The sequence below is a fragment of the Rhinatrema bivittatum genome, chromosome 1, assembly GCF_901001135.1.
Source record: "Rhinatrema bivittatum chromosome 1, aRhiBiv1.1, whole genome shotgun sequence".
In the NCBI taxonomy this organism is placed as follows: domain Eukaryota; kingdom Metazoa; phylum Chordata; class Amphibia; order Gymnophiona; family Rhinatrematidae; genus Rhinatrema; species Rhinatrema bivittatum.
This window is the reverse complement of record NC_042615.1, coordinates 333,492,458-333,509,372: the sequence shown is the minus strand read 5'-3', so window position 1 is coordinate 333,509,372 and position 16,915 is coordinate 333,492,458. Positions and strand designations below refer to the sequence as shown.

The window sequence follows — 16,915 nt, the reverse complement described above, 5'->3', positions numbered from 1 at the left end:
GTTAGTCTATATCGGTGGTCACTAAAAAAAAAAAAATCCACCATACTGGTAGCAGGAGTGGTGGCTCTGAATTACAAACCTTTCCATTCATGCTACCTGCACAATTAAGCACAATTTAGCAATCCCTTCGCTTCATCAGCTCACTTCAAAGATTTTCCTAATTCCATCATGTACATAGATCCTCAGCAAGTTTAAACATGGTCTCTTTTCATGTCTCTTTTTTCTTTACCCTATAATATAACTTATGCACCATATAATATATTATGTTTATCCCTTTTATTGTGATCCAAGTTTTTTGCCCTGTTCTATGTAATTGCATTCTTACATGCCTGTTCTCTGAGTTACAATGTAAACCGAGATATGTAAATTGTTACATGAATCCCGGTATATAAAAATGTTAAATAAATAAATAAATAATCCTTGTGCTCCAGAGTGGCCACAGCACCCTTGGTTTGTGGATCTGGTCAATCTAGCAGTAGACTCGGTCATCTACCAAATCTACATCAAGGCTCTATATTTTTCGATCAAGCGGATCGCTTCTCTCTAGCGGCTTGGCTTTTGAAAGTAGTTAATTAAAAAAGAAAGGTTATCCAGAGGAAGTTATTTCTGTTCTGCTACAGGCTTGTAAGATCTCTACTTGGCATATGCCTGGGTATGGGAGAGTCTTCGAGTCTTGGTGTATGGAGCAGTGTGTTCATCCTCACTGAGCATCAGTGTCAGAGATTCTGACTTTTTTGCAGAAAGACCTTGCAAAAGGTTTGTCTTTTAGTTCCCTGAGGGTTCAGGTGTCGGTCTTGGGCTGCTTTTGAGGCAAGATTTATGGTTTGTCTTTGGTTGCGCATTCTGATGTGGTGCGTTTTCTAAGAGGAGCGAAGCATTTGCGCCCCCCTGTGCTTTAGGTGTGTCCTCTTTGGAGCTTTAACTTGGTTCTCAAGGGCATGTGTGAGGCACCATTTGAGCCTCTTAAGAAGGCTACCATAAAGGATTTGACTTTAAAGGTGGTCTTTTTAGTTGTGATCTGTTCAGCCAGGAGGGAGTCTGAGCTTTAGGTTCTCTCATGCAGGGAGCCCTTTTGGCGCATTTCGGATTCTGGAATCTCTCTGAGGACAGTCCTGTCGTTTCTGCAGAAACTAGTTTCAGCTTTCTACTTAAGTCAGTCTGTGGAGCTTCTGGCTTTTACACAGAGACTGATCTGCCTCACGCAAAGGAGTTAAGACGATTGGAAGTCAGATGGGCCTTGCTATGATATTTGGAGGTCACTAACAGTTTCTGGTTGTTAGATCATCTTTTTGTACTATGGAATGGTTCAAAAAAGGGTCAAAAAGCGTTAAAGGCCACAATAGCACGTTGGTTGAAGGAGGCTATCGGGGCGGCCTTATATCTGCCGTGGTTGGGCCTGTTCCAGAGGGTTTGAGAGCTCATTCTACCCATGCCCAGGCAGCCTCATGGGCTGAGTGCCAACTGGTTTTGCCACAGGAGATTTGCAGGGTGGCTACTTGGAAGACGTTGCATACCTTTGCCAGACACTACAGTTTGGATGTCCAGGTGCCGGACGTCAACAATTTTGGTGGAAGTGTCCTTTGAGCTGGGCGCTCACAGTTCCACCCCTGGTAGGGAAGCTTTGGTACGTTCCAGGAGCTTGGACTGATCTGGGTACTTACAGGGAAAAGAAAATTGGTTTTTACCTGCTAATTTTCATTCCCTGTAGTACCATAGATCAGTCTAGAGTCCCACCCGGTGGGTGAGAGGAGATTTTGTTCTGGAGACTCCGCTTGATCTATCTATATATATATATTTTTTTGCTTTACTGAAGAATGGTTAGGTTTCTCTATAATCCTCTTAATTATTAAAAAAAAAAAAAAAAAAAGGGGGGGCTGTTCTAAATTTACCGGCGAATGTTCCTATTCCTCTGCTCATTCTGGGGATAGAAGTTTGAGGAATTCAGTTTTTTGATCTTACATTTCTGCTTGGGTACTGATAAATACTAAGGAGTTGTAGGTGGCACACCAAGTTATAAAGCGGTGCCTGAGAAATTTTCTCTGTCTCCATCTGCTGGAAGGGAGGCAAAACTCAGGAGTCTGGAATGATCTGTGGTAACACAGGAATGAAAATTAGCAGGTAAGAATCAATTTTGCTATCTGCATGGATGCTTTCTTCTTGCTAACTGGAATGCGCAAACCATATTCCCAGCAATCTGTGATCAGAACCTGGGTGGCGCATCCTTTGTAGCATGACTAGCTTCAGTAGGGACTCCAGAGGTATAGGCGGAAGAAGAATTAGCAAGGTTGGATTTAGTGGTTTGGCATCTTCCAGCTATTATACATGTTTTTATTAGATATCTATTGAGATTTACTTTCCCGCTCTTTGAAAATAGCAGCTGTCCATTTGGCTATTACAACCTTATATTAAAGATGCTGGAGCTATTTACTAAAGAGTGCTAACACACAGCATTAACACAGCTAACATTTCAATTTTACTGCACATTAATGCTGTAAAAATGTAAATGAGCTGCTAATAAGCAAAATAAGACAAAGCAATTCATTTAAATACGACACTGACAGCCTTAACACACCCATGTTAATGCTTTAATGCAGAACTTTAACTATACCCCTGGAGGTGTAGTTAGTTTTTTTGGGTTAAATGTTATGTGTTTTTAATGTGCATTGTTGCAGCACATTCAATATATTGGTATATTTAAGGTTTATGCCCTGTAGTTAATAATGTATGCCGAACTCATTTTAGTAAATCGTCCATACACCAGTCAGTAATTGAGGAGCTACAGCAACCAAAAATTCCAAAACTTCCAAAACACAAACTGGTCCACCTCTGACCACTTTTTTTTTTTTTTTTTTTTTTTGCAGTCCCCCTTGAGGATAGTATCACCAAATGGGTTAGTTAGTGCATTCCATGAAAAGTTTTGTGTACTTATCCCTTTGTTGCTTCTTATAACTTCTCAGCTTCATTTAGTCTTATTGTTCCATCATCTGCAACTGTGGACAGCTTTCTACAAAGCACTAGTAAGTTTTAACTATGTCCAAAACAATCCTTAACTAAACACTCAGAAATTTATTCATAATATACACTTCAAGTACATTCAAAGTCAGCAATAGCATCTCACTCAAACCCCTATTTTTGCAGTTTTGTTGGCTTGCTGCTGTGTCTGAAGAGGTTTACATAAGGGGGATTAGTCAGTGAAATTTTCCCTTTTAAAATAGCTAAAGGGAACCTGTGAAAACCAGCTTATATAAGACAGTGAGGCCTTATTCAATAAAGATATTTTCCATAGGTTCAGAATGAGAAAAAATCCTTGGCCCGTTGATTGCTAGTTTGATTTTTAAGTTCGTGTGTTACTGCAGTGGTGGTGTTTATTTTTTTTTTCAATAAATTAGTTATTTGATAATCATGGAAGTATAGAGACAGAATTACTAGTTACTCTGGTTAGAAAGCAATGCATAACTCAGGCTAGGACAGTGCATACAACCCGACTAGTTTAAAAGAAAATTGGTTCTTACCTGTTAATTTTCATTCCTGTAGTACCACAGATCAGTCCATACTGTGGGTTATGCCTCCCTTCCAGCAGATGGAGACAGAGAAAAACTTGAAGGGTGCCCTTAGTTATCCTGGTGTGCCCACTGTATCTCTTCAGTTTTAAGAATATCCAAGCAGAAAGTAAAAATATTAACCATAACAACGAATCAAGCAATAACTGTAATAAACTCAACTTTGCGTATAAGCAACCTGTAGATTTCTTCCTCTTCTGTAGCTATCTGCAATAAACATGAATATGAGCGCGGACTTGTCGAAGAAACCCGTTCATGGGCGGGCGTCTGGACTGATCCATGGTACTACAGGAACAAAAATTAACAGGTAAGAACCAATTTTCTTTTCCCTCTACGTACCTGGATCAGTCCAGACTGTGGGATGTACCAAAGCTTCCCTAAACAGGGTGGGATGATGAGAGTCCCGTGCGAAGAACCCCACTGCCAAAATTACCGACATCTGGGGTTTGAACATCCAAGCGGTAGTGACGAGCAAATGTATGAAGCGTCTTCCAGGTAGCCGCTCTACATATTTCTTGGGGCGATACTAGCTGGCATTCGGCCCATAAAGCCGCCTGAGAACGAATGGAATGGGCATTCAACCCCTCTGGGAAGGTCTACACTTGCCAATGTAAGCAGAAACAATTGCCTCTTTCAACCATCATGCAATCGTTGGTTTAGAAGCTTTCTTAGGTCCGCTCCACAAAACAAACAGATGATCTGAATATCTGAAAGGTTTAGTGATTTCCAAATAACGTAAAAACGCTCGCCGAACATCCAGACGCCGTAGCTCTCTCGCATGTGGCTCATCAGCGGACAAATTGGGAAAGGCTGGCAGCTCTACTAACTGACTTAAATGAAAACTTGAAACCACCTTTGGCAAGAAGGAAGGAACTGTGCGAAGTGACACTCCAGACTCTTTCTCAAAAAAGGATCTCTACAAGACAGTGCTTGAAGTTCCGAGATCCTGCAAGCAGAGCATACAGTGACCAAGAACACCGTTTTCAAAGTGAGATCCTTTAATGTTGCCTTGTTAAGAGGTTCAAACGGGGGATCACACAAGATTCGAAGGACCAGATTAAAATTCCAGGAGGGACATACCGGACGGACGGGAGGATTCAAATGTCTCACTCCTCTGTGGAATCTAACTACATCTGGATGCAATGCTAAAGAACCAGGGAACCTAAGGCCGCCACTTGTACCTGGAGGGAATTAAAGGACAAACCCTTCGCTAAGCCGGCCTGCAAAAATGCCAAAATATGAGGCACCGAAGACTGCTTGGGGAGAATGCCGAGGCCACAACACCATGTCTCAAAAACCCGTCACACCCTGGCATAGGAAAGTGGTTTTTCAGGCTCGCAATAGAGTAGAAATTACATTTTCTGAATACCTTTTCTTCCTCAATTTCCTCCTTTCAAAAGCCAAGTCTTTAGATAAAAGCGATCTGCCTGGTCGAAAAATATAGGACCTTGACGTAGCAGATTTGAAGATGGCCGAGCCTCAGGGGCCTATCTACCGCCAAATTGATTAGATCTGCAAACCACGGCCATCGAGGCCACTCTTTAGCCACTAGGATTACGGTTCCTGGGTGAACTTCTATCCTGCGTAGAACTTTGCCCACCAGAGGCCAAGGTGGAAACACATACAGGAGAACTGAAGAAGGCCATGGGAGAACTAACGCACTGACCCCTTCTGCTCCGAGATCTCTTCTGCGGCTGAAGAAACGAGGAGCCTTGGCATTGTCTTTTGCCATCAAGTCCATGTGGGGAGTCCCCCACCTTTGCACGATGAGATCCATTGCTAGGTCGACAGTGCCCACTCCCCTGGATCTATTCGTCTCCGACTGAGAAAGTCCACCTGAATGTTGTCAGTCCTGGCGATGTGAGACGCCGCCAGTAGAGCAAGATGCTTTTCTACCCAAACCATGAGCTGCTGCACCTCTTCGGCCACTGCCTGACTTTTGGTTCTGCCTTGACGGTTGATGTAAGCCACCGTCGTCGCATTGTTGGAGAGGATTCTGACCACTCAATTGTGCACTAACGGGAGGAAGTTCCGCAACTCTAACCGAACCTCCCTGTTTCTAGGAGATTGCTCGACCAGCTGAACTCTTCTGTGGACCAGGTGCCCTGAACTGAGCAGGATTGACAGACTGCCCCCCAACTGAAGAGGCTGGCATCTGTGGTCACCACGACCCAATCCGGGATCTCGAGTTCTACTCCACGAGTCAGGTTGTGAGGACAAAGCCACCATCCAAGACTGGACCTGGCGAGATCGGTGAGTGGCAGAGGAAACTGGAAGTCCTCCAACTTGGGATCCCAACAGGAAAGTAATGCTCGTTGTAACGGTCTCATATGAGCAAAAGCCCAAGGGACCAACTCCTCCAAAGTGGACGCCATGGAGCTGAGGACCTGAAGATAGTCCCAGGCTTTGGGGAGTGGTAGCGCTAACAAGCGACGAACCTGTTGCTGCAGTTTGGCCACTCGGTCTGGTGGGAGAGATACTTTTCCCCGCCTGGTATCGAACCGGGCTCTTAGAAAGTCCATCGCCTGTGAGGGTATGAGGTTGCTTTTGGCTTGATTGACAACCTATCGCAGTGACTCCAGAAGCGTGATGACAGTGTTGACTGCCTGAATGCAGAGGTCTTTTGAGTTTTCTCGAATGAGCCAATCGTCCAAGTAGGGATGAATTAGAAGTCCTTGCTTCCTTAGGGCCACCACTACAACCACCATTACCTTGGTGAATGTAAGAGGAGCTGTAGATAGACCAAATGGCAGTGCACAGAATTGGAAATTCATGCCCAGAATCATGAATCGAAGAAATTTCTGATGATCTTCTCAGAGGGTATATGCAAATATGCTTCCATCAGATCTAGGGATGCCAGAAACTCGCCCTTGCAAACCGCAGCAATCATGGAATACAAGGTCTCCATGTGGAAGTGAGGTATCTTGAGGGCTTTGTTTACCTTCTTCAGGACCAGAATAGGCTGGAAGGATCCCTCCTTCTTGGGGACCACAAAATAAATGGAATAGCATCCCAACTTCTGATCCTCGCAGGGCACCTCATTTATTGCCCCGAGAGCAAGGAGACGGTCAAGAGTTTGCTGAACGATGTGAACCTTGGTCTGTGAACTGCAGGGGGAGACCAGAAAGAAGTCTTGGAATGGCCGAGCAAATTCCAAAGCGTAGCCTTGTTAGACAGTGCTTAGGACCCACTGATCGGAGGTTATTCTGACCCATGCCTCGTGAAACTGGGATAGACGCTCCCCCTACCTAAGGAACCAAGGGTGGGTTGGCCTGATCTCATTGAGAAGACTTGGAGACAAGGGACGTTGCTGAACTTGCTTCATGAGTGGTTCTGTGTCCCCGAAAGGAAGAATTCAGAATTGCTGGCGGCTCAGAGGTTGCCTTTGCGCTGCAGGCTGAGGTCTGCTTTGTTGGAACCTCTGCTGTCCTCGAAAATGGGAGCGAGTGGAAGGAAAATCTCTGGAAGGTTTCGGTCCGTTCTCTGAGAGCTTGTGGACTTTGTTCTCACCCAGGGACTTTATCAACTGCTCCAATTCATCACCAAAAAGAAATTTTCCCTTGAATGGCAATGCCCCTAACTGAGCCTTGGAGGAAACATCCTCTGACCAGTTACGGAGCCACAGAAGCCGTTGCGCAGAGACCGCGGAAGACATGGTACGAGAGGAAGTCCGCAGGAGATCATAGAGGGCATCCCTTCCATAAGCCACTGCCGCTTGCAAGTGCTCGGCCTGTTCCGCCTCTCCCGGTGGTTACACTGTGGAAATTAACAACTGTTGGACCCAGTGGAGGCTCGCCTGCAGCATATAACTACTGCAGACTGCCGCATATAACTACTGCAGACTGCCGCTTGGATTCCTAAAGCCGACACTTCAAAGATTCGTTTGAGAAGCACTTCCAACTTTCTATCCTGCAGATCCTTAAGAGCCGCTGCCCCTGTGACGAGAATAGTGGTTCGCTTTGTTACAGCAGACACTGACGCGTCCACCTTAGGGGACTTCAAGAGCTCCAGCGAATCATTGAGCAGGGGATAAATCTTATCCATAGCTCTTCCCACTCCTAAACCGGCATTTGGTACGTCCTACTCTCGGGTCATTAGCTGTTGCAGCATGGGATGAAAGGGAAAGGCCTTAGCTGGGGATTGCAAGCCCACTAGAACTGGGTCCACGGAATCCTGCGGAAGAATATCCTGGGGGATATCCATTCCAAGTTTGGATAAAACAGAAGGAATTAGCGGCTCTAGCTCTTCCACTTTAGGGTCGTCACCACCTAAAGGTAACTGCTTTACTAGTTCTTCCTCTGCCCCCGCAGTGGGCAAAGGTGTAGCCAATGTCCGTGCTAGCAGTAGGAACAGAGGCGCCTGCCACGGATGAGCCCGTAACTTGGCGACCCGTAGAGACGCCGGAGCTTCTATATGCTTGGCAAGCTTAGCGGGGGGCTGAGCCAAATGACTGGAACACGGAGCGCCGCTCTGCTGAGTAGCCAAGAAAGCTTTGTGCATAAGCAGCACAAAGTCCAATGAGAAATCTGTGGACCCAGCTCCATCCCCCTCTAGGGGATCGGGTCCATCCTGTAAAACATCCTGATCTTGATCAAAGTTATCCCCTGGGCTTGCATGGCTGGGGAAAGATCGGGAGGGAGCTCCCCTTCCCCATATCCTTTGCCTCAACATCGGCAAAGGTTTTCAAAATGGCCGCTGTTCCCGCGCTGAGGGGGAACGGATTGGCCCAGACCTCACGAGGTGCTGTCCTTTTACTGCATCTCGGGGTTTAGTGAAGCTGCTGGCAGCCTGAAAAGAGCTGCCTCCCCCCCCACCCCCTTCCCGCTGACAATTGTGTAATGTGGATGATGTATGGGACTAGCCATCCTTACTCAGTCCATCACTTTTTGGTCTTTTTCATTAAGGTTATTTGTGTTAGATAATTTAATAAAGCTTATATGTAAAATTTGGGTAACTTTTACAGGAAACATTTGTTTGGTACTTCAAGACTCAATTCTGTTCTAAAACGATTGAATGGAAAGCACGAAACACCATTAGACTAAACTATGATCAAACCTGAAACAGTATTAACATTGATGTTGCTTTATAGCATTTGTAAAATCTCAGATTTCTTAGCATCCAGAGAGATGAATTCGGAACCAGTGTGTTATGTACCTCTACCAGCAGATGGAGACTGAGCAAAGCTGACATCACAGTATACATACCCCTGCAGTGACAGCCTGCCAGTATTCTCCATCTCCAGCAGATGGTGGATATGCACCACTTTCTGCTGGAAATGATGCAAGCTCTGGACATTGTCCTGGGGGGGAGGGAGTTGGCACCACCAGTTGTCCATCCCCAATGGTGAGAAGGACCGAGCCAAAAAGGGTCCCCAACATTCTACATTTCAAAACCAGAAGGGATGGCCCTCACCAGGACCTGCTAACCTTCTGGGAGGTACTCTTCACTCCTAACCTAACTTTAACTGGTTTTTTTTTTGTTTTTGTTTTTTAAATTAATGTGCAGACTGCAGGTTTTGTTCCACCACCATCTGCTGGAGACAGAAATACTGAGTGACTGCAGGTGGCAAACCAGATTATGTCAGTGTCAGCGAAACTTTCTCTGTCTCAGTCTGCTGGAAGGGAGGCAAAACCCAGGAGTCTGGACTGATCTGTGGTACTACAGGAATGAAAGTTAGCAGGTAAGAACCAATTTTCCTTTTTGGTTTCTTTGCATAAAGCCTCTTGTTTTTTCCCTGTTATGGAGACCATTCAAGAATTGATTGATCTTGAATGGGGTGTCCTGGAGGCTAATTTCAAAGAAGGTTGAGTCTTGGAAGGCCTGTACCCCCTGGATCCAGTGGCGAGAGAGCAGTTGCATTTTCTGAAAGTGGACATGCTTGTGTGTCCCTCCTTGTCTATCCCCATGGAGGGAGGAGCAGCCTTGAAGGATGCGCACGATAGGATTGAGACCATCCTTAAGCATTTGAAGCAGAGGCAATGACCTTGCGGATAGCTTCTTATTGATCTCCTGTTTACTTCTTTCTCAGGAGGTTGATGAATCTGGAGTGAATTCCAGGGCAAGTATGGAACCAGCAGCCGCCGTTTTGGCAGATGTGGGCGGCGACTTGGTCCGCACCTCAGCCAGAGGGGGTGGCTGTGGTAATAGCAATCTGGAGTCAGTTATGACTGAGAAATTGGTCAGCTGATGTGACCTCCATAGGCTAACCTTACGAAATTGCCCTTTAAAGACTCGCTTTTATTTGGGAGTGAGTTGAAAAAGATGGCTAATAAGTGGGGTGAGTCTCCGTTCCTTGGTTACCAGAGGATAAGAAGCAGACACTACAGTCCTTTAGCATGAGAGGTCATGCTAGGAGATTCAAGTGTTTCAACCCTACAGAGGAGCAACCTTTCAGAGGGCTTGATCTTTCGGTAGGTCTCAGTCCTTACAGCCCAGACGGGGCACAAACTCGGGTAGCAGAACCTCCCAAGCCTCTCAATGAAGGTGTGCTGACCCATCCCCAAGACCAGGAAATAGGGAGTCCCCTCTCTCTCTTTTATCAGAGGTGGGTCAAAATCACATCAGACCAGTGGATCTTGGAGGTGATATGAGATGGATATGCGTTGGAGTCTCACAGTGTTCCTCAGAACATGTTCTTGGTGTTGCCTTGCCACTACCCACAGAAGAAGCAGGCAGTGGAGTGTACTTTGTAAAGGCTCCTTAGTCTGAGGGCTGTAGTTCTAGGGCCCAAGTCTCAAGAAAATACGGGCCGATAGTCCATTTATTTTGTTGTGCTGAAGAAGAAGGGCTCTTTTCTTCCCATCCTGGATCTCAAAGGGGTCAACAGTCATTTTCGCATGGAAACATTGCGCTCCGTGATAATGACCATGCAGTCGGGGAAATTTCGGCTTCCTTGGATTTGTTCAAGGCGTACCTGCATATTCCCATCCGGCTAGAGTACCAACGTTTTCTGCGATTTGCGGTTTCGGGTCATCAGTTTAAAGCACTACATTTTGGTCTGGCCTCCAAGCCCAGAACGTTTTCCAAGGGGTATGGTGGTGGTGGTGGCAGAGTTGAGAGAGTATGGGATCCTGATACACCATACTTGGACAACTGACTGATTCAGGCCAAGACTCTGGAAGAGAGCCTCCTAGTGACCTGCAGGGTGATCTCTTTGTTGCAGGAGCTCAGCTGGGCCAAGAGCAGTCTTCAGCCATCCCAGTCACTAGAGTATCTCGGTGTTTGGTTCGACACGAAGCAAGGCAGGGGTTTTGTTGCTGGAGGGTCGTATTCAGAAGTTGATGGTGCAGGTGCGTCTGTTGATGAACACAATGTGCCTGACAGTGTGGTCCTATCTATAGTTGTTAGGTTTGATGGCAGTGACCCTGAAAATGGTGCCGTGGGTGAGGGCGCATATGCATCCTCTTCAGCGCTTCCTGCTGTCTCGGATCCCACAGTCTCAGGAATATTTGATTCGGCTCCACCTGTCAATGGAGGTCTGCTCTCAACTACAGAGGTGGTTATAAGCGGATCATCTAAAAAGGGGTTTCCCTAAAATCATCAGACTGACTAGTACGACATGTGAGCCTCCAGGGTTGGGGAGCTCAATGTCAGGAACCGTCAGCGCTAGAGTGCTGAAGAGTCTCTCTGGAACATCAATCAGTTGGAAGCCCGGGCTGTCCAGTTAGCATGCTTACAGTTTGGCAATAGGTTGCAGGGTCGAGCTATCTGGATAATGTCGGACAATGCAACGACAGTGGCTTACATCAATCGGCAGGGAGTAACCAAGAGCCAGCAAGTGTTGCAGGAAATAGACCAACTTATGGAATGGGCGGAAGTTCTTCAGGAGATCTCAACCTTGCATATTGCAGGAAAAGACAATGTAAGAGCCTACTTTCTCAGCAGGCAGAGTCTGGACCCAGGAGAATGGGTATTGTCAGACGAGGCGTTTCAGCTAATGGTAGATTGATGGGGTCTTCCGTTTCTGGACCTGCTGGTGACTTATCACAGTGTGAAGGTTTCTCGATTCTTCGGTCGCAGGAGAGATCCAAAATCATTGAGCATTGATGCTCTTGTGCAGGAATGGCCAGAGGACAAGCTGCTGTATGCCTTTCCCCTGTGGCCCATGTTGGGCAGAATGGTTTGGAGGGTCGAGAGTCACAGAGAGATGGTGCTTCTTGTGGCACCAGACTGGTCCAGGAGACCATGGTATGCGGATCTGCGGAGGCTCCTGGTAGAACCCCCCTCCAGTTTACAGCATGCAAGGTTCTGTTGTGGCAGGGGCCTGTTCTTCATGGAGATCCGTCTCAATTTCGTTTTACAGTATGTTCCTTGAGAGGGCTTGCTGGCTGAAGTGTGGATATTCTGCTGCAGTTATTGCCACCTTGCTATGAGCAAGAAAGTTCTCCACTTCCTTAGTATATGTGTAGGTTTAGTGAGTGTTTGAGACTTGGTGTGAAGATCGAGGGGTGCTTCCTCATTCAGATACCACTCATTTTGGAGATTTTGCAGGATGGATTGAATAAAGGGTTGACCTTTAATTCCTTAAAGGTACAGGTAGTGGCTCTTGCTTGTTTCAGGAGTCAAGTGAATGGTGGACCCTTGTTGGCTCATCCAGATGTGGTCTGTTTCTTGAAAGGAGTTAAACATCTTCATCCTCCCTTACAGTTACCGGTGCCCTTGTGGAGTTTTAATCTGTTTTGGATTTCTTAGCGGGCCCTACATTTCAACCGATGCTTAACTTTTCCTTGCTGTTGCTGACATTGAAAACGGTGTTTCTTGTGGTGATTTGTTCTGCGCATAGAATATCCAAGCTGCATGCCTTGTCTTGCTGGGAACCGTTCCTTTGAGCGATTCCAGGGGTGATACAGCTGCATACTGTTCCTTCTTTTTTGCCAAAAGTGGTCTCAGATTTCCACGTGATTCAGTTCATTTCTCTGCCATTTCTGGATAGGGAAAGAGATGCGGAGTAATATCGCCTGTTGCGGCTCTGAGTGAAGACAGCTAGCTATACCTCGGTATAAAAAAAGCTTTTAAATTAAATTTAAATATCACGAGGTATCTGGAGGTTTCTAAACCTTTCTAGAAGACGGATTGCCTGTTTGTCCTCCATGGTGGAAGTAAACAGGATGAGCTGCCTTTGCAGGCTACAAAAGCTTGCTGGATTAAGGAGGTAGTCACGGCCACGTATGTGGATGCTGAAAAGTCTTTACCTAGTCAGGTTAGGGCTCATTCCACTAGGGCTCAGGCAGTATCATGGGCGGAAATTAGATTGTCTGCTGTCGACACTTGCCGAGCTGTGATACGGTCCTCCTTACACACCTTTTCAGGTATTATCATCTGGATGTGCAGGCCCGAGAGGATGCAGCTTTTGCACGTGCAGTTTTGTCTGGACCGCGGGCAGTGTCCCGCCCTATTCAGGAGTAGCTTGGGTACATCACACTGTTTCTGAATTCATGTGACTGGGTGCTAAGAAATGAGAAATTACTACTTACCTGATAATTTCCTTTTCTTTAGACCAGACAGATGAATTCATCTTCTTGCTCTTGCCTGCCAAATTATTATGCTATGGTCTTCCTGCGTGGCTACGTGTTACAGGGGTTACTGGTGTTAGTCCAGTCCTTAGACTAGTGTTGATACATTCTTTGAGCTCAGTGTTTTCTGTTGGCTGAGTACTGAAATGGTTATTTGTTATTAATCAAGTTTTTGCTAGTTTGTCCACAGTTGGCTTTTGAAGAGAATACTGGCAGGCTGATGTCACTACATATATATATATATATATATATATATATAATATATATACTGTGATGTCAGCTTTGCTCTATCTCTATCTGCTGGTAGAGGTGCATAACCCACTGGTTCTGAATTCATCTGTCTGATCTAAAGAAAAGGAAATTATCAGGTAAGTAGTAAGTTGTCATTATTGTTTTAATTGCAGAAATTATGCTTTTAATATGTTAGAATAACATAATTTCTTTTTGCAGTTGTAATAATAAAGGCTATTTATAAGTCTACCGAGGAAGACAAAAAAGAGGAGGAGGTGAAAAAGACCTTGGAGCAGCATGACAATATTGTGACTCACTACAAGAATATGATTCGAGAACAGGTAAAAGAATGTACATTTAGTATGATGCAGAATAGATGGGCGAACAAACTTAAAAATGCAAAATGTTACCATATAGCAAGATATTCACTATTCTTAGCTGTTCAACCCATTCCAGTGCAAAACATTAATTTTTGTATAATTAAACAATGTGTCTTCTGGCAGCAGAATTTATTTTATTAATTGTGGCAAGTTAGATATCCCAAGGTTCATGCAAGGACAATTATCCAGAAAAGCCTGCTGCCAAGGGCACTATTGTTCCAGAAAAAGGAAACTGGAATTAAAAAAAACAAAACAAAAAAAAGCCCCACCATAGAGCCAGGTTTCAGCAGACACTTTTCTTTTGGCTGCCTATCTGTTTTCTGTTTGTTATGAACCTCATGGGAGTATTGTAGACTGTTGGAATGGCAGTCCTGTGTGATATCAATCACACTACAAACCCACACACACCAACTAGTGTATTCTAGTACACACCACTGTAAACAACTAAAGAAAAAACCATGTACTAGTCATAAATTTAGTATAGCACATATAACGCCAAACAACTTATGTCAGACCCTCTATTCACGGGCAGACATTTTGTATGTACAGCTCGTTTTTCATAGGGGTCACTGTTACTTTAATCATGGTAATCCATAAACTCAATTTTTCGTTTTTTTCAGTCAAAATAAAACCGGGTAATTATCGCACTGAAAAGGTCCCAGGTAACCCGACATGGCCATGTTTCGGACCGCTGTCCTGCTTCAGGGGATGAGAAGGAAACCAATTCAGGTAGTAGTCGAACATTGTCTTCTTCTTCTGGCGTATCCGCTCCGTGCCAATCCTTTTACGAAGAGCAGGCTGCGTTTCAACCCGCTGTATTTGAAACAATGGCGACAACCGGAAACTATTTATGCAGCATAAATAGTTTCCGGTTGTCGCCATTGTTTCAAATACAGCGGGTTGAAACGCAGCCTGCTCTTCGTAAAAGGATTGGCACGGAGCGGATACGCCAGAAGAAGAAGACATTGTTCGACTACTACCTGAATTGGTTTCCTTCTCATCCCCTGAAGCAGGACAGCGGTCCGAAACATGGCCATGTCGGGTTACCTGGGACATTTTCAGTGCGATAAGTACTCGGTTTTATTTTGACTGAAAAAAACGAAAAATTGAGTTTATGGATTACCATGATTAAAGTAACAGTGACCCCTATGAAAAACGAGCTGTACATACAAAATGTCTGCCCGTGAATAGAGGGTCTGACATAAGTTGTTTGGCGTTATATGTGCTATACTAAATTTATGACTAGTACATGGTTTTTTCTTTAGTCCTGTGTGATAACCAGCACCCAATATCATGCTTGTTCATAGCTTATTACAGAGCTTTCTGATCCTGTCTTGGTGACCACTACAGCCAGCGAGATTGTCACAATTTGCACAAAGAATATGCACGAGCAAAGTAAAAATAAAATTTGCTTTGTTTTATAAAACCTTCTTTCAAAAAAAAAAATGCCCAAAACAGATGATAAAAACACAAAATACATAATACAATTTCATAAAATAGAAAATAAAATCAAAGTATACACATCCAGACTTGCATAAACAATATAATCATGAAACAAACAGAATGGAAAAACAAATGTGCACATAAACATATCTAAAATGTAATATAACAAAATCATAGCTAATAAAAGAATAAATGTTATCAACAATCACATACAACTATTATTAAAATGGTCTAATAGCCAACAACATACCCATGAAACTGCCAAACTAAACTTGATAAACTAAATGCTAAAGCAAACAGCCATATTGTGACTAGCTTTCTGAATGTTAGTCCCCAGTTAAACAAGCTTCCTTTGAGACAGCATTGCAAAGCTGGGAGTCATCACAGGAAAAAGGTTTATTTTTGATTCTTTGCAATTTTGCTACTACAAATGAGGGGGAAGCTAGAAAGAAGCTTCCTGGCTTAGAGCTGTAAGTGATCTGGCAGAAGTTAGAACAAAAGACATTTTTGTATGTACTGGGTCTCAGCTGTCTGGAAATCTATTGCATGTATATTCATTGTGGATATCATGAAAAAGACAGGATTGGGAACCACTGAAAAGTTGCTTAAGGGTTTCTTGAATGAAATAATATGATCATTTATATATAGAAATAAAGGTCTGCTAACAAGCTTTAGGTGATAATCGGTTATTAGATTAACTGTACACGTTTGTGACTTGTTTTCGTGAGTTATATTCCTTTCTTTGCACAGACCTCATAAAGGGAGTGTAACTCTGGAAATCTAGTCACTGATGTCTTAGGTTAGCCCAGTAATAAAGTATTGCCTGCAACCTGCTTACTGACTATTATATCTGGAACAGTGCTGGCAGTTTAGCATTGCCTACAATTTGTAGAGATGTGCTTTTGGTTTAAACTAAATAGAAAATGTCAGTGGCATTTTCCGTTTCATTTCTTTTTCTAATTGCAGAAATTATGCTTTTAATATGTTAGAATAGCATAGTTTCTTTTTGCAGTTGTAATAATAAAGGCTATTTAAAATGTTGTCACATAATTTAAAAAAACCAAACAAACAACCCTCTTACACCCCCCCCCCCCCTCAGCAGGTGCCATTTTGAAGAACTGGGGATTGCTCCTGCCTCATTTGGATTCATGGATAGTATAAGTTGAGGGGTTGGGAATCTGAGAAAGTGGTATGGATTTGGGGGTAAGGTATATGTTGGGGAGGAGGGGTGGGCGGTACTCAAGACAATTTTATGCACAGTGGTATCTGGAAGTGCAGGAGCCTGAACCTGACATTTTCTATTTTTCTTTTTTGCTTTCTCTCTGTTTTCCATTAATTTTGTTTCAAATAAACAAAACAAACTAAACTACAAATGAAATGAAAAAATACTGCCCTTCTGCCTGAAACAAAAAATATTTGCAATGCTTTGATGTTTACTACCAAGGATGTTTGGATTCTAGAAATGGTTTTCAAGAGTGATGATTGAGATTAATTCTGCCAAATCACTGTGAACAGGGAAGATGTGGTAAACCAAATTGACAAAATGAAGAGTAGCAAATCACCTGGACCAGATGGTATACACCCCAGGTTTCTGAAAGAACTAAAAAATGAAATTTCAGATCTATTAGTAGTAATTTGTAACCTATCATTAAAATTGTCCATTTTAGCCTGAAGACCGGAGGGTGGCCAATGTAACCACAATATTTTTAAAGGACCCCAGGGGTGATAAGGGACACTATGAACAAATGAGCCTGACTTAGGTGCTGGTAAAAATTGTGGAAACTGTTTT

General features: G+C 44.0%; 1 protein-coding gene across 5 annotated transcripts in view; it reads left to right on the top strand.

Moving 5' to 3' along the window:
* USO1 (USO1 vesicle transport factor) overlaps positions 1-16,915 on the top strand; it is a 232,084-nt gene that overhangs the window by 160,660 nt on the left and 54,509 nt on the right. For all 5 annotated transcript variants that reach the window (XM_029598247.1, XM_029598222.1, XM_029598211.1 and 2 more), the window contains one exon: positions 13,523-13,644. In XM_029598247.1, the coding sequence (XP_029454107.1) occupies positions 13,523-13,644 (122 nt within the window). The remainder of the gene's footprint in view (positions 1-13,522; positions 13,645-16,915) is intronic.